The sequence below is a fragment of the Aythya marila genome (assembly GCF_965140915.1).
Source record: "Aythya marila genome assembly, chromosome: 5".
NCBI lineage: Eukaryota > Metazoa > Chordata > Aves > Anseriformes > Anatidae > Aythya > Aythya marila.
The window spans coordinates 35,988,402-36,005,527 of NC_139046.1; the positions used below are offsets into that span (position 1 = coordinate 35,988,402).

The 17,126-nt window shown below is 45.3% G+C and overlaps 2 protein-coding genes across 2 annotated transcripts; both read left to right on the forward strand.

The window, feature by feature from the left end:
• Positions 1-3,280: 3,280 nt before the first annotated feature.
• Positions 3,281-5,488, forward strand: LOC309878267 (disintegrin and metalloproteinase domain-containing protein 20-like; the record flags this gene model as incomplete). Its single annotated transcript, XM_082760550.1, has 1 exon — positions 3,281-5,488. The coding sequence occupies one exon, from the start codon at positions 3,281-3,283 to the stop codon at positions 5,435-5,437; it is 2,157 nt and encodes a 718-aa protein (XP_082616676.1). The 3' UTR covers positions 5,438-5,488.
• Positions 5,489-7,527: 2,039 nt separating this feature from the next.
• Positions 7,528-16,035, forward strand: LOC309879075 (synaptojanin-2-binding protein-like). Its single transcript, XM_082762390.1, has 4 exons — positions 7,528-7,678; positions 11,859-11,995; positions 13,537-13,632; positions 14,542-16,035. The coding sequence occupies exons 1-4, from the start codon at positions 7,609-7,611 to the stop codon at positions 14,680-14,682; spliced, it is 444 nt and encodes a 147-aa protein (XP_082618516.1). The 5' UTR covers positions 7,528-7,608; the 3' UTR covers positions 14,683-16,035.
• The last annotated feature ends 1,091 nt before the right edge of the window (positions 16,036-17,126 follow it).

Below are 17,126 nucleotides of genomic sequence, written 5' to 3' on the forward strand. Positions count from 1 at the left end.
AGTCCAAAGTCCTTCAGAGGACATTCAGTATTTGTAAAGCTTATAAGGTCAGAGGTTGGACTCGATGATCTTGAGGTCTCTTCCAACCTAGAAAATTCTGTGATTCTGTAAATGAAAGGAAATAAGGAAGCAGTTCCAAAATTTGTACTGTGTGTCACTTGCTTTTGCATAAAGGAGGTATTTGGTTGTATAATGGATCTTTAATTTTTCTCTGCTTTTAGGTTTCAATCAGGTAGTTGCAGGAACTAAAAATGACCAAAAAATCTAATATGAACATTCTCCTGAGAGCCTGGAGGTACATATTAATGTCTGCATACATGTCCATATGAACAGATAGGCATACAAATGAGTATATACATATGCACACACATTTGCAAAAAACTGGCCACATTACAGGAAGAGAGGGAGTTTTGCTATCTCAGTTCATTATGTAAAACTAAGGGTATCTGAAATGCGACATAAATACTGTCCTTTCTGCTCTTCACCAAGTGAAGTGTGACCAGGTGATGCACTTTGCTCATTCATTCCTCTTTGCCACCCTGCCTCCATATTTCGTATTTTGGTAACCTTTTGATAGTCAAAAAAGTTATATGTCATTTGGACAGTCTGTACATGTTGTTTGCCAAAGAAAGCTGTAGTTGGAGCAAGGTTAGAGGGATATAGGCAATGGGAAAAAGACAAAGGGGTAGATACTAGCTTTATTTTTAGATGAGGCGTTCCCTGTGAAGAAAATTAAGATATGTTATGCAAATAGGTTGTGGCTTCACTGAGCAGACAGATGGCTTCTGAACAAAAGCTGATGTGACGTATTTCTTAATTTTTTCCCCCAATATTTTTAATTGTGATAATCAGGCATTTTAGACAGTTCTTGGAGAAAGTGGTGAATTTTTGATCAAGTGTTGTTTCGGTCCTGTATTCATGCACAGAACAAACCAGTGGTCACTTGATGAGTATTCTTCTGCAGCCTAATGTGGCTCATGGATGGGTGAGTGATGGGGACAGGGTATGATGTAGTACTATTGACCCCAACAATCAGAAAGTTTTTTTTCTTACCACCAGAGCAGTGGATTTCAATGTGCGGTCCGCAAGACTGCTGGGTGTCTGTACCCTGTTCCTAAAGACCCAACAGCAGGTAAGTGAGAAAAGTATGAGAAAAGTAAACCTCTTGCTGAGATTGTTTCATAGTAGCTTGCACCTTCACTGAAACTTTAGAGGATTACAAGATGAAGAAAACTGCAGAATTCTAAGAAAGCCAGTTACACCTTCTCAACAAATGTTTTTGCTCTTGAAGAAGCTGTGGATTGATGCAATCTTTCTTCCATGCTCTCTACTATAAGGTCAGTCACCTTTTTTTCTTCCAACCTGTTCGTTAACATAAAATGGGAATCTTTCTCTCCCTCCCATATACTGTTCACTTAATAAGAGTACAGAAGTGCAAGGTTCTGCTAATCTGAATGCAAACGTCATTGCTTTTTATGTGCTCTTGATGCCAAAGGGCTTGCTTTAGATGCTCAACACAGTGTCAAACTGTTGACTTGTTCCTGCCCCCAAAAATAACATGCTTATGAGTTCAGTGGTTGAACCCAGATACTTTCAAGTCCTAACTGTGCAGTTATGTGTATATTAAAACAGAAAAAATGTAGTAAGAACCTTTTGGGGGTAGGACGTGCATCTAGCAAGTTGGGAGACTGATTTAATAGGGGCTGTCCTATAATTAATGGTCACACAGCAGAAGTATGAATTTAAAAATAGCACTGCACATGGATTATGTAATAGGATTTTCCGTTACAGCTACTGTGGTCTGAATTATGTTTATTTCAAGAGGCATAAAGTGACACAGTTCACAGCCCTGGAATGCAAAACTGGCGTGAAAAGTGGTTGACAATTATTCAACAGCTAACTGCACATAGAAGACTTCACAGAAAATAATTTCTTTAGTTTTAGAGGTAACTCTAATAAGAAAATTAATCTAAGATTAACTTAGGCCATGAGTTTGTTTGCTTTTAGGTAAAGTGGTAATAAACAATTTCAAACAATGTACAATTATGGTTATCTATCGCTATCAAGAAAGATTCTGATAGAAGCAGACATCCTCCTATTTTCATTCCTTTAATCTAGTGTTTTATTACTGGGTGTGCACTACCAATGCTGGCCACACTCGAAATGAATGCATGGAAATGTGTCCAGTGCTGAAAATAAAGTTGTAAAGAGTTCCTAAAAGATAACAGCTGTTGGTACGTTGAATCCCAGCACTACATGCCAAAAAGCATGCGTAGCTGTGCTGTGCTTAACCTGCCTTACCACAGTCCAGGTCGCTGTCTTAGGGCTGTATCTTGGTGGAGCGGTTCCCTAACACTGAGATGGCAGCCAGGTTGGTAGATGCACATGCAAGCAGCCTCTTCCCTGTGCTCAACAAGCACAAACATTTGAAAAGGCCATGATGTAAGAAAACCACAACTGCACTGGTGGCATTCGTAATTGAGGCACACTGCTGTACATACATAGCAACTGGTAGGCTTTATGGGTTTATAACTGGAGCTAGGAGTTTGCTTCTATTCTATCAACCCTAGCGGAATCAGATTCATCCTTTATTCTGTTTTTCGTGTGTGTGGGTAGGTGTGTCACTAGCTATAGTAAGACAGGCTATGAAAAGGCACCAAGTAGTGTTATGTCCTGCTATCCAGCATTTCTTCGCTTTTCCATTTCAGGCCCTAAGCTCTTTTCACACTCTGTTGAGTCAAAATTGACTGTTCCTGATCTTCACTCACAAATGATCTTTTAATAAAAAAGCGAACAAAGCCAACCTTTGAGCTATTTCAACAGATTTTTTCCCCTTGTGGTCTAACCAAATGATTTATTTGCTCTCTGCAGACATAAATGACTAGGAGTGTGAAACTCAGCTGGGGCTCCTCCTTATGCAGAGCTCTTACACCTGCACAGGAGAAATACCCATCCGTTTGAAAATGAGGATGATAAAAAGCTGGGAACATGCCTGTGTTGGACTAATTCTCTTTATTCCTCCACAAAAGCCTCTGTATATGCTGGCAGAGCAGCAGCTGGCTGTCTCGAGGCACACTCACAGCCCTTTGAGATGTACGCCAGGTGTTGGGGCGCCATTTCGTGAGGCGGGAGGCGAAGGAGGCCGCCATGCTGCCGCTCGGCCTCAGTTCCTCGCAGGGGGAGGGCAGGCGCTGAGGGGCAGTTGGGGACGTGGGGGTGGCTCCATTCCAGGCTCGGGCCCCACACGAAGCCAGGCATGGGGCAGCAGCAGGTGGTGGCCATGGGGACACTGCTGCTGCTGCTGGGCCTGGTGGGGTGCCCCGCTGCCCAGGGGGGCGAGCCCGGGACGCTGCAGATCACCAGCATGTGGGTGACGGTGCCGCGGCAGTTGAGCCCCCGCGCCGACACCAACCCCCTGACCGTCTCCTACTGGCTGGAGGTGGACGGGCGGCCGCGGATCCTGCGCCTACGGCCCAGGAGGGGCTTGGTCTCCCGGCCTTTCACCTTGGTCACCTACGGCGAGGACGGGGCGCGCCGGGAGGAGCACCCCTTCGTGCAGGACGACTGCTTCTACCAGGGAGAGGTGCAGGGAAGCCCCGGCTCCCTGGTGGCCCTCGGCACCTGTGGCAGGGGCCTCCGTGGGGTGCTGTGGGTGGAAGGTGGCATCTACGAGATCGAGCCCATCCCCAACGATCCGGCCTTTCGGCACTTCCTCTACCGCATGGAGGCGGCTCACAGCCCCATGGGCCCCACCTGTGGGCTGACCCCGGAGGAGCTGCAGTACCAAAAGGGTTTTCTGCCATGGCTCCAGGCCCCCTTGGTGGACGAGGAGTACGTGCTGAAGGAATGGTGGACGCACATCAGGTATGTGAAGATAGTGGTGGTCGTGGACAACGTGCGGTTTGTGAGGTCAGGCAGGAATGAATCCGAAGTCTTGAGGCAAGTCATAGAAGTCATCAATATCGGGGACTCTCTGTATGAACAGCTTTCCGTTCAACTGTTCCTTGTGGGACTGGAGATCTGGACCAAAAGTAATTTTATAAACATCACTAACTCTGTAAACAAGGCACTTGGAGACTTTAACAAATGGCGAAAATCAGACCTGTATCCACGGATGCGCCACGATACCGCTCACTTATTTGCATATCAGAGCTTTGGAAGAAGCCTGGGGTTGGCATTTCTGGGGTCCGTATGTGATAGCCAGTGGGCAGCAGCAGTTGATTCCTTCACCAACAGGAAGTTGTCCTCGTTTATTATCACGTTTGTCCATGAGCTGGGCCATAATCTTGGGATGCGCCATGACGAACCGTACTGCAAATGCAGGCGGAAGAGATGCATTATGTATGAAACCGAAGTCGACACCGATGCGTTCAGTGACTGCAGTTACAAATACTACTTTGACTTGCTTGGGAGTGGTGGTACCTGCCTGCGTCAGCCACCGGCACCTGGCACCTACTACACCTTGAAGCGTGAATACTGTGGGAATAAGATAGTAGAAAGCGGAGAGCAATGTGACTGTGGTTCACGGTCAAGCTGCAGAAAGGATCCTTGCTGTCACCCGAACTGTACGTTGACTGCAGGTTCAGTTTGTGCTTCTGGAAAATGTTGCAAGGGCTGTCAGGTCAGTCCAGCAGGAACACTGTGCAGAGCAAGTACCAGCATCTGCGACCTGCCAGAGTACTGCAACGGGACTTCCCCATGGTGCCAGCCAGACTTGTACATGCAAGATGGAACCCCTTGCAAAGATGGTTCCTATTGCTATCGAGGAAAATGTACTTCCCACGATGAACAATGCAAGCATCTCTTTGGCAAACAAGCCAGGGTTGCTCCTATAGATTGTTTCATAGTGAATACTGAAGGTGACCGTTTTGGAAATTGTGGTATTCGTGACAATATTCAGTTTATAAAATGCAGCATTGAGAATATGTTATGTGGTAGGATACAGTGTGAAAACATACACAGGTTGCCTTTCTTGCAAAACCACATAACAGTAGTCCAAACCCCTGAGGAAGGTAAAAAGTGTTGGGGCCTTGACTACCACGTAGGGATGGCTACAGCTGACCTAGGGGCTGTGGAAGATGGCACGCCATGTGGTAGTGACATGCTTTGTATCAAAAGGACATGTACCAATATGTCCGTGCTGAACTATGACTGCAACGTAACAAAGTGCCATAACAGAGGAGTGTGTAACAATCGTAAGAACTGTCACTGCAGGTATGGATGGGCTCCTCCAGATTGCGAGTGGGAAGGATTTGGAGGTAGCATTGACAGTGGACCTGCTCCACCCGAGGAGGTTTTTCAGAGAGCAAAAATAGGAGTAGCAGTATTTAGCTTTCTTTTTCTCTTTGTCCTTGGAGTTGCCCTTACCATATATTTTAAACGGGAAGTAGGGGAATGGCTTAGGAGGGAAAAAGCTTGGTGCTGTGGAAGAAGATAGTAGTTCTTCCAAAGCTGTAGCTGTGGATGCTCCTGGGAAAATCTCCAATTACCCTTGAGCAGAGCCAGCTGATAACTCATCAAAGTAATTCAACACGTTCTGAATAGTTATAATCTAATATAATTTTATTAAATACAGAGTAAATGTTATCTTTGTTTATTTTAAGTTAATAAATGCTGGCAGTAAGGTATGCTGGTTTTTTGATTTGCTCTTTGAGCTCTCAAAGTAGTTAGGCAAACAGTAGGTATAGCTTTTATGCTCCATATCAACTGTTTACAAATGTAAACTTTTTAAAACAGGTGTAAATAAATGGTTTGCTCTACTTTATTCCTTCATCTAATGCTTTCTTCAATTCAGGGAGAGGTGTTTGTGAACATCTTGCTTCTGTCAGTCAGTAATAGCCAAAGAGAAAAAACAAATGCTCTTGCAGTCTCTTCATTGAAGGTGCACCTGAGACATGCAGGCAGGCTAGAAACAGATATTCTGGTGAGATGCAGGTATGTACCTGGCATAAAACCTTCACACGCTTTCCAGGGAGGAACCTTTCAGGAGGAAGGTAGACAGTAGGGAGTGGGTTCTTCATTTTGTGAGACGGTAGAGAAGCATTATCCAGATCATGCCAGTAAATGTTACACTTCTGAACCATCAGATATACATGTATGTCAAAAATACAGTGACACCAAACCTGACATTTCACGAGAATGCATCTGTTTTTTTCTGGATGCTTCACAATACCTTGCCTGCAGGTTCTTCTGAGAAGTGCTATGTATTTTATTATTGTGGAAAAAAAAAAAAAAAAAGCTGTCTGTGAGACTGCACAAGTTAACTGGATTTCTAAAATACTTGGAAAATACTGCTAGCCCCCACAGCCAGAATTCCCACAATATTTGATAGGTATTTTATCTAACTAGCTCAGGAGCTTTCTCTTGCTTTACTATGTGATTGCTTTGTAAGCAGTCACTGAATGTCATAGCTCTACAGCATGCTATGCAGAAGCATATTTTCAGTTTTTTAACAAGATTTAAAATTTGTCAAATTTATGAAAAAGCATGGAAAAAGGATCTGAAAATACTAATCAATGATTTTATTATTGCTATTATTATGTATATTATAGCAATATCTAGATTTTTCCACCAGATCAGCATAAAGAGGAATCTGTAGTCCAGATTTATGGTGAAAATTTTATTTTAAATGTCTGGCATTTTTAGACTAAGGACTATAGTGCACTTGTCTGCTACCAGAATGATTATATGTATTTGGAAAGCAAAACCTGTATTTTTAGCAAACGTTCTCTAAAGGCAGGATAAGTAACACAAGACTTGCAACATTTGGGAAGAAAGATTTGGTTACTCAACAGGTGCCAATGGAAAACTTTCAGACTCCCAGGTATGACACATGATTTTCGAATATGCATTTTCCTACACATTTTTTAAACAATTGTGTTTCTCATCCAAAAAGGCCTGGTTACATTATGGTTGGATGTGAAATACAAAGATGTGATTCAGAGCTCGTCGTGGCTCTTTGTCTAAAGCGAAGGGGTCCTTAAACTGTTACCTATATTTGCCTGGTGACCTGAGGTAACGCATTGTTTGTCCAGCATGCTGCATCGTATCTTGGTACAACACGAATGGTTTGGGGCAGGTGAAGAAAACAGTCCCTGCATTTATGCCAAGAGGCGAGATAACTCCGCTTTGACTAACCCACAGCTTTATGCTTTACTCTTTTATTATTTTATCTAAAATAATCTAAAAATTATTTATCTTTATTCTTTTATTATTATTATTTTAGTTGAGTTTTGTTTTCCCAGAGAACTAACAAGCATAATTCAGGTGCAAGAAGCAAGGTGGATGTGGCAAACCGAGCGGCTGGGGGTCAGCCGAAAGAAGTAACCCAAGCGCTGCGGGCTCCCTGTGCGCCACTCGGAGCCCCGCCTGCCTCTTGTAATTCCCCTTTTTGCACCCAAAACCATCAGTGGCAGAGTGCTGGGGGTGCCAGCCCGTCACCGTGCCCCTGCTGCCTTCCAGCCCGGCACCGAGGGCGTGCTCGAGAGGAAAAAAAAAAAAAAAAAACAACACAAACTACAACTCCCAGCGCTCCGCGGCGCGGCCCCGCGGCGGCCGAGGAAACGAAAGCGGCCGCCCCGGGAGCCGACTTCACCTTGGGGCTGCAGCATGAACGGCAGCGTGGCGGCCGGCGGCGGCCTCGCCGAGGAGGTGATCAGGCTCACTCGCAGACCCTCGGGTACGGCCGGGCCGGCGGCCGCCCCTCGCCGGGCCCCGGCTCCTCCCGGGCCGGGGCAGCCGCGCCGAGGCCTGCAGGGAGCGGGCGGGCAGGGGGAGGGCAGCGGCGAATGGGGGGGGACCCGGCCCCGGGTTTCGCTCTCCTCGCCGGGAGGTGGCGAGGAAGCCCCGGGGGGCCCGCAGGGAGCAGCCCCCGAGCCCCGGAGCCGTCTCCCCGGGTGCTGTCGGGGGTGGCCGGGCGATGCTGTGGCTGCTGGTGCTGCCGTGGCGAGTGCTCTGCTGTGGGACGGGGCTGCGGCTGTGGAAGGGAGAGAGAAATCCGCCAGGCTCTGTCTGCTCTCGTAACAGGGCTCTGAGGTGCCGGCTGCTGGCAGTTTCCCTCTGGGAAATGGCAAAAAATGGGGTTTTGGGAAGCCCGGAGCTCGTGCTGCCGTCTGCTGCCTCGCTGCTGTTGCTTTGGAGTGAAGCGGCAGGTGTGTGGTGCTCTGGTGTTGTCGGACACCCAAAACTGGGGGCATTGCTGGAAGTTTGAGTGCAGGTGACAGTCCCTATGCGGGCAGCTTTGTGCAGGATGCTCAGTGAGGAGTCAGAGGGGACTTCGGGTGTCAGACGGGAGCGGTGCTGGCTGAAGGGAAGGGGAGCAGGGGTGTCTGCGGGGCATTTTTTTGGCTTTGTGTTCTCCCATCACAGCAACATCCCCTCTGCTGGCAGCGACCAGGCCTTCAGACCCCAGCTGGCTGAGGTACTCCTGTAGGATTTGTGCTGTGATTACAATGGCACTGTCAGTCGCAGCAAGGTAGCAACACACACACAGATCTGAAGGAAATTCCTGGATCTGAAGAGCTGCAAGGTCTGGGGAAGTTTTGAAGCCAGAGCTGCGCTTTGATGTGTGAGGCCTGATCTTTAATTAAAAGAGAGGCGAATGAGACCGGCCCTCCCCTCTGCACAGCTGCTGCGCGTGGCTGCAGGCCAGCTTTGCCTCCCCGTGCCTTGCCGGGAGCTCCGTGGCGGTGAGCCCCATCCCCTGGCTGTGCCCGGGGAGGCCGTGCAGGTGACACAGTGGTGGCAGGTTCCCCCTGCCCTCATCCTCCTCTTCTGCCTCCGTGAGCACATGGCTGCCTAGGCAGTGTTTTTGTACATGCAGGTGGCTGGGCTAGCGTCGCGGGCCTTCAGCAAGCAGAGTCTGGCCTCTTGCTTTGGGCAAGGTGCGGCGCTGCATTGCTCTGCTGCTTCTCATCTCTGGGCAGCGATTTGCAGGGCCAGGCCTGGCCCCGATGCCAGGTGAGCCTGCAGACCATCGCAGGCAGGCACCTCTCTGCCTCGCGGCCGCAGGAAGCCTGCACAGCCACATTGCGAGCCTCAGCTGATGAAACCGTGCTTGTCGGCAGAAATGATTGGTAAAATGAAGCCCGTTCTGGCTCCAAGCTCTTTCCGTATGTTTGGGAACACCTTGACCTGAAATCCTGAGGGGGAGGATGGGGGCGTTGAAGGGCAGAGCTGGGAGGTCTGCACCATGGCCACTGGAATTTAAAGCTGGTTCCTGAGGGCGACAACAGCCAGCCCATCTCAATGGCCGGACAGATTTCTGCTGTTAGGCTTCCAGCTACAGCATCTGATCTGAAGGCCCTACAGCCCTTACGATCTTTAATGACTTATCACTAAATTATTACTCATTTCTGTTGAAGGAACAAACTGCTGTTCCCTGTAAATCTGAGTGCAAGCCCAACTCTAACATGAGTTGTGGCTGCACACCTTTCTAAAATAGGATGATGCCAAACATCTCTGGCAGAAGTTTGCTGAGGGTGTGATTGTATTGAAGTAGCAGAACTGTGCAAGTCTCTTGTCTTTCTCAAATTGCCTTCTAATTTATTAGGCCAAAATTAGGCAGAAAAATTTGATTGTATGAAAAACTAAATAACCTTGTAGATTCAAATTGGGGTTTGTATTATTCAGTATCTCTTCTGCCAATTCTGTAAATCCTGATTTTTTTGAATGTTCTTAGGGGGACTTTTTACGTTTCAGGTGGGTAAAGGAGGCGAGGCATGGGAGGGCCAGAAGCTAGACCCAGGCATGCTTTTACAGCTCTCTGCTTGCACTCCTGTCCCCTGTGCAAGGGATTTAATGCCCTGTGCTCTCTCCTTCTCCTTCCTCTCTTTCTCCTGGTTATGCTCTGTCCCTTACTGAGGCTGCATGAGCTGGAGGGAGGAGAATAGCAGCAGAGTTGAAGGAATGATGGGGAAGATATTTTTAGCCAGACTGGAAGCTTAAGTGCTGGAAAGGAAAGACAGGGTGAAAAAGCCCAGTGGCAAGTCCTGCAGGTACTTAACTGGGTCTAGTGTGAGCTCCTGCCTCGCAAAGATCTGTTCCTGCTTCACAGGGCTTCTGCTGATGATAACCTTACATTATTTTTCTAATCATAGGTGAAAACTTGCAAAATGTATACTGGTTCATTTTATATTGTATTTATATATATATGTATACACACACAAAAACTGAGAGACAGTCAGTGTACTCTGAAACTTGTATTCCTTCTTTCTGGCTTTGTAATAAATATTGATTAAAACTAATTTTCTGTAGTATTGCTTCCTCTGAAGGTTTATGGCAAATCATTTTTAGGTTTGTGGATGTTGTGATTTTTTTTTTTTTTAAATTCTTATCAAAGGTGGGTTATTGTGCACAAGCGTTCCTTGGAATAGGTACGAGTCCAGCTGAAAAGTCAGCGTTTCTTCAGTCTGCTGCTCCTCCCATTTTCTTCCTCATTAGTCTGAAGCTGCCAGGAAGGGGAGGGGAGGGAAGAGAAGAGGAGAGGAGAGGAAAAAAAAGTAAATCAGGTGTGGCAAGATTGCTGTTAATATTTCTCCACTTTCCAACTGCAGATGCACACTTAAAATACCATGACTCATCTCCTATATCCTTTGGTCCCCAGTAATAATTAAAAATGCTGCTTCCCAGCAGGCACAAGGTGTTTATACTCTTTCATTTGCAGCTCTGCTTCCCAGAGTTTCTAGTCCCAATTTTGTGAGAGTGAGGGAGAGAGAGAGGAAAAATAAATCAGCCTGGCTGACAATAGGTTTTGTGTGACTGGTTTATGTCAATTTTTGTTTCCTCTCTCTATTTACTTTATTATTTATATACCTGATCTTTTTTTCTTGATTTTTCTTTCTTTTTTTCACTGCCAGCCTCTTCTCGGGGAATCTTCCCCATCCCATGTTACTGACAGAGAAGCTTAGCGGCATGTGCAGCGCACAACGTGCTCTTGTAACCTGTGGTTTTCCAGAGTTTGCATTCAGACTGTTCTTCTGAATTTTGATGGAACCACGAGTATTAATCTTTAACTGTGCTGTAATCCAGCTGCTGGTTCCAGCTGGAGGTCTGTAATCAAGGGTTACTTTAAAGAACAGTACAAGACATAACACAAATGTGGACATCAGTTCTATTTAATGCATATGTATTTCTTTTTGTTTTGCATGAAATCCAGGAACTTGTCTTTATTTTCTGTGGTGTTTTGAGTTCCTGAAAGAGAACAAAGTGCATAAAATCTGAACTAGCTGTGTCCGACCTGATCTTACTTTACTCTTGGAGGCAAAGGTTGCCAGTTCCAGCTCCTCACGAGTAGGCACGGAGCCTTTGGAGTGCGAGGTGGCCCTGAGCTCCTCCTGCCTGTTTCCTCACCTCTAGACAGGGCCTAATGCTCCTTGCCTTCCCTAGCTGTGATTCTCAGCTCATGAAACTCCTGAGGCACAATTTCTTTTTTTTTTTTTTTTTCTCAAAGCTAATGGTTTACCGTAGCCTCCTGTGAAATGCAGAGTGCTTTCATTTACTTTCATCCTGTGCTGAAGAGGCGAATTCCTGCCGTGGGTTGCGTTGGCATCTTAGAATTGATGGCGTGCTTCTCAGTACTTCCCAGCTCTCACCTGAAAACAGCTCCCAGAAGCTTTACGGAGTGAAGCATCTGCCCCCTCAGGCACTCGGGGTCTCTCTTCTGCTTTAAACACCAGTTTCCTGAGAAATTTTATTTTTTAGGCAGTGATGGTTGGGAAGGGTGATGCAGATTTGTGTGCTGTGAGCTTCAGCGTGGTGGAGCAAACAGAAGGGCATGGGAGGGTGCAGTCCACAGCAGCAGCAAGAATGTTTGAAGCTCTGAGCATTTTCTCATCAGCTTTCTCTTTGGCTTACCTTAGGGCTTGGCTTCAACATTGTTGGTGGGACAGATCAGCAGTACGTTTCCAATGACAGCAGCATCTATGTCAGCCGGATCAAAAAGGACGGGGCAGCTTACCTTGATGGCCGATTACAAGAAGGAGATAAAATTGTAGCGGTAAGCCCTTCCTCCTGTCACCCCATGTGATCTTGAAGTGCTGTGTTCAGTGATGTGATGTGAGATGCAGGTTTGCCATCAGAGTGCACAGAGAATGTGATGTATGCAATTACTTGATGCTGAGCTATGGAGGAGCTCTCTTGGGAATCTGGGGAGAGCTTTGAGCACCAGGGAGATGAGTGCCTCTACTCATGGGCCCATCTCTTCTGCCTTCCCAGTTTGTTCTCAGAAGTGCTTCTTGGTGCAGCACTTGCATTCCTTCGTGACTTGCCTCCCTGAGGTTTTCGAATTCATCAGGCCTTCTCTTGCTCCCAGTGGATCATCATTTACCCACATGTAAATACAGGAATTGATCTTCCACCTCCAAGCTTCCCTTTTTTGACTGGTAGTCAGTGATTACTGATCCTTTTGCTCAGGAGGATTTTTAGGCCATAACATTTCTGGTCCATAAAACTCTTCATTGCAACTCATCAGGAATAGTACAGACTGCTTCTCCTTTTATTTAAAGTGACTGATATTCAGTCCCCCAGGTTCTTCAGACTTTTGACAGTCATACAAGACAAGATGCTTTAACAAGTGATGGGTGAAGAAGTAGTCTCTCTAGTGTGATACATGCTACTTTAATATTTTTAATTTTATTTTATACTTGTGTATTATGTTCCACATGTAATCTTTTTAGCCTCTATAAATGAATTGAGTGCCTTATACTATCTAAAGCCCATTACTGGCTAAAATTATATTACATTCAACTGCTGAATATTATACTATCTTTTCTTGACAGTTTAATATTTACATGCATGTGTTCAGGAAGTCTGAGTGTCACGAGACAAGAGGAACTGGATGTGATCTCAGGGGATACAATTAGGGGTAATGGTGATGAAACAGTAAGAAAAATTAGGTTGAGTATCATTAGTTAGTGAATGAAATCAAGAAGGCTGTAAAATGTTGTGCCACGAGAAATTATTATGTGAAAAGAAGAAAAATTCTAGCACTTCAAAGTGGATGCAAATATGCGTGTAAGTCTTTTTTTTTATTTTTAACATCAATATGCTTTTAAATTTATGTTTACAACACTCTTTCAAAGAGAAAGAAGATTTCAAAGGTACGCCAATAGGGGATACAGTGTGGGAAATATACTCATTTAACTGTAGTCATAATTTTTCCATACCTGCTCCTTTATTTTCATTAGCTGTCACAGTTACACCTTTGATTTGTTTCCAGTAAGGCATCAACATAAAAAGCTGCTGTTGACACAACTGTCTTCTTACAGTCTGTTTTTGCTCATAGGTAGTGTTTTTTTTCCCAATAACTCTGTTTTTTGATTTGAAGTTTCTCTTGTTACCTCTCAACATAAAAACTCTTCTATAATACGAATGGGTGGATATGGATGTTGCTAACTGTGGTGTCATGCTCCAAGGCAGAATTTAATTAAAGAGATTTTTATCTCCTATCCTTCCTATATTAGCCTGCATCACTGAAAATTTGCTTTTGCCCTTCAGCAACTGGTTCTCCTTTTCCTTTTTTTTTTTTTTTTCCGCTAGATCAATGGCAGAGACTTGAAGGATTTGCGGCACATGGATGCTGTGGAACTGTTCAGAAATGCAGGCTATGATGTGTCTCTGAAAATTCAGCGCAGGGTACGTTTAACCTGTTTCATAGGGTTATTCCTGGCTCAGTTTAGACTGGTTTCCGTGATTGATAGCTCTCTATTTTATGAGGCGGAAAAAATACAATGTCCAGGTGCTCAGTGTAAATTATGCATGTAAAGAATTTGAACAATGGCCTCTTCTAGTTGATGACGGCTGTGTTCATACCTTGAATTACTTGGTTATAAGAGTACCAGTGAATTGGTGAGATTGGAGGAGTCCCTGGGTCTTTGTTTGCTGGAGTGTAGTGTGTTTTCTCATGGATCTCCTCTCCCCGAGGCAGAGGTTTGTCTTCGAAGGCAAAATCTCAGGTTCTCCAGTTTTCTTTCAGATGATGAAATCTTCCTAGAGTCAAAACCAGAGTCAAAACTCATTGTTTCAGGGGTCATCACTCCTGTTAGTGCTGAGATATGTATATGGCCCAGCAAAAGGAATGTTTGCTGCTGCAGATTAAATATCTTGGCACTGTTTTGTATACAGAAAGAGAGGAATCCTCAATCCCCTGTTGTCAGTTCAACATCCCCGGCTAGCACTGAAGTTGACGAAGGAAATGCTGATCAGCCTGGAGCATGCTGGTCGAGAGAGATGGGCTGAGGCCCCTTTTCTACTCCCTTAGTAAAGGAGTAGTTAATAAAATTAATAAATTAATAAAATTCTGGACCCTTGTACAGGGCAGATGAGAAAAACAGGGAAGTACTGACGTCCTTTTCTGGGAAAGACACCCGGGAAGGGTGCCTGGCAGTGACTTGGTGCCCTGTAGGGAAGCTCAGTCCACCTGAAGCTGTTCTGACCCTGTGGGTGGAGTGCTCGGGGAGCTGGGGGAACCCTTTTGCCTGTTCCGGACACACAGGTGGGGCTGCAGTGGGCTCTCTGACACAAATACTTTTTTCTTCCTTGTAGTTGCAGCCACAGAATGGCCCCGTGGGTCATCGAGGTGATGGAGACTCAGGTGGGCTTCCCCTAGCAGCTATTCTGGTGCCAGGCCTGGCGCTCGCTGCGGCAGCGGTCTGGATCTTGCTGAGGTATCGACAGCGGATGTGAAGAGTTCACGCTTTGGATATCACTGCGTATTTTACACAGCTATGATGTAATTTAAAGATAGAGAATTAACGATCTTATCACAGACTGATGCCAAAAAGGATCATTGTCTATCATAAAGCTGCTGCTGGTGTTCTTTATATACTGATTCTGTTGCAGGGTGGCTGGAAGCAGAGACAAACAGGGAAAGGGAGATGGCTGTGTTCACGTATAGAGTGGGATGGCTGTTTGTTGTTTTTTTTAAACTAGTATGAGAAGTTTTTAGCCATCCCCCTCTTTTTTGCACCATGAACTTTGAAACACGCTCATCTATTCCATGTTTTAAGATGTGACTCTTTATAAAGAGGTTAGGGGGGTGGGTTGGGTGGTTTTAAATCACAGACTTTTACTAGAGGCTTTGCCTTGTTCCCACTGAATTTTTCTTGAAAGTAATGATCCCTACCTAAACCACGAATAAAGAGAAGCAATGAAGAGGGTATATTATTTTTCTTTGTTGATTTTTTTTTGGTTGTACTAAATAAATGCCTTAAGAACAGTGTATAAAATCTAATCTGTGGTTTCACAGGTAAAACCATCACTGTAGCTGCTGATTTAACACTAATATGCAGTATTGGTGAGGTATCCTACCAGTTCTAGAAAGGTAGAAGATAGCCCGCTGCTAGAAAAAGACTCTGATTGTCAGAATGGCTGCTCATTCTTGAGTAAGAGTTATAAGAGGATGATTTCCACGAAATGCCAGCATAGCAGAGAGAAATGGGCAGACAACTGAATCACAAGGATAAGTAATGGCAAGAGATTTGGTCACGCTGAAGCTGCAGAAGAGTCTTTAAAGTAGTAATGAAGCACTAGCCCTTCCATCCATCAAGCTGGGTGAAGTCTTCATCTTTCAGGTAAAAGGTCTCTGTTACGGGTTGTTTTTAGTGGGGGAAATACTTCAGAAAGTCTTCTGTAGCTAACTTGCTTTCTGCAGTCAGAAAACCTTACGATGATTAAAAGAGGGAAAGCGGAGAGCAGTCTGGGATTGTCCTGGCTATTGCTTGTTTGTGAAGACTGATGTGATGTTCAGGAGATAGGCTGGCAGGCACGACGGCAGGGTAGGGTTTAGAGAATGTAGGGTCTGAAGGGGCAGATCCTTATCTGGAAAGCGTGTTGCTGAATTTATGTGCAGGGCCTCATCTCCTCACTGTGATTCGAATGGCTTCAAATACCCCAGGTGACCCAAACTGTGGGGTAAGACCTGTTTCTCTCGTCTCCAACAAAGAATGTATTTTGTGTTGTTTTTGTAAAAGAAAAGCACATTGCATGGTCTGGTCTGTAAGATGCCAAAAAAAAAATCACATATGCAATATATGTATTCAAACAAAGAAAAACTGGTGTCTCGGTGCTTTACTTTTCTCTATTCCTTGTTATTTTAGCAGGACATTGTTGATGCATTTGAAGTTGTCTGCTCAGGGCTGTGTTCCTGCCATCCGCAGGAGATAGCAGTGTTACGCTGTTACACATGGTGTTCCTAAATCACGGCATTTCAGAGCATTCAGGCCACGTGAAATCTTGCTTTGGCTTATCAGCTGCTCTAGTGTAAAGAGAGGAGAAAAGAGGAGGAACTTTAGGGACAGACTTGAGGTTTGCTGATCGTATTTTGGTGTTAGATGGCCTGGGCCGATGCAGTGAAGTGCCTTACTTTGGCCTGCAAACCAGCTATGTCTGATCGTGTAAGGGCGGCTGTTCAGGCAGACTTCTGCAGGTGCAGCATGAAGCAGCTCTCTTGCCTGTGGCCTGCTCTGAACCTTTGGCTGTGCTGTCCATGTAGAGCACGCACCTCTAGTCAGGTGGATGACTACAGCTCGATGCTGCTGTGTTACAGCCATCAGAGTAAAAATACAGCAAGAAAAGGTCTATCTGGGACAAATCTTCTCTCGTTAGCCCTTGACTGAGTCTAGGTTCTCTGCAAGAGAGGTGTGCATGGAACAGGCTAGGGAGGGTGAGGAATTACAGGAACAGGTAGTTATTTTTACTCTTTTCCCATTGAAGTAAACAGAGAAAACACAGCTTTTTTTTTTTTCAGCTTCATGATTTTAATACTGTTCAGGCATGATTGCCATCTGTTTTGCAGGCAGTTTATTAAATGATTGGAGGGAGGATTATATCCAGTGCCCAGACATTTCATTTGGCTTACTGAGCAGGAAAATCCTTTGGATTTCTTTTTCACAGTTATTTGAATAACTTTAATACCATGGCATTAACTAGGTGACTTTTCAGGAAATCAGCGTAGTTGTTCTTATGCAAAATTAAACCAACCAGGGTAACCCTCAGGAGGTTACAACCCCAAGCACTCCTGTGAGCTGTGGCTTGCATTTCTTTCTCTGAGCAGCTGGGCTGAGTCACCTAAACTTTCTCTGTTTTCCAAAGTCATCTCCTACACTCAGTTTCTGTAGCGTTGAGTTGTG

Coding starts and splice junctions, on each gene's coding strand:
- LOC309879075 (XM_082762390.1), top strand. CDS start 7,609: ATGAACGGCAGCGTGGCGGCCGGCGGCGGCCTCGCCGAGGAGGTGATC. Junction 7,679..11,858: donor GCTCACTCGCAGACCCTCGG/GTACGGCCGGGC, acceptor GGCTTACCTTAG/GGCTTGGCTTCAACATTGTT. Junction 11,996..13,536: donor AAGGAGATAAAATTGTAGCG/GTAAGCCCTTCC, acceptor TTTTTCCGCTAG/ATCAATGGCAGAGACTTGAA.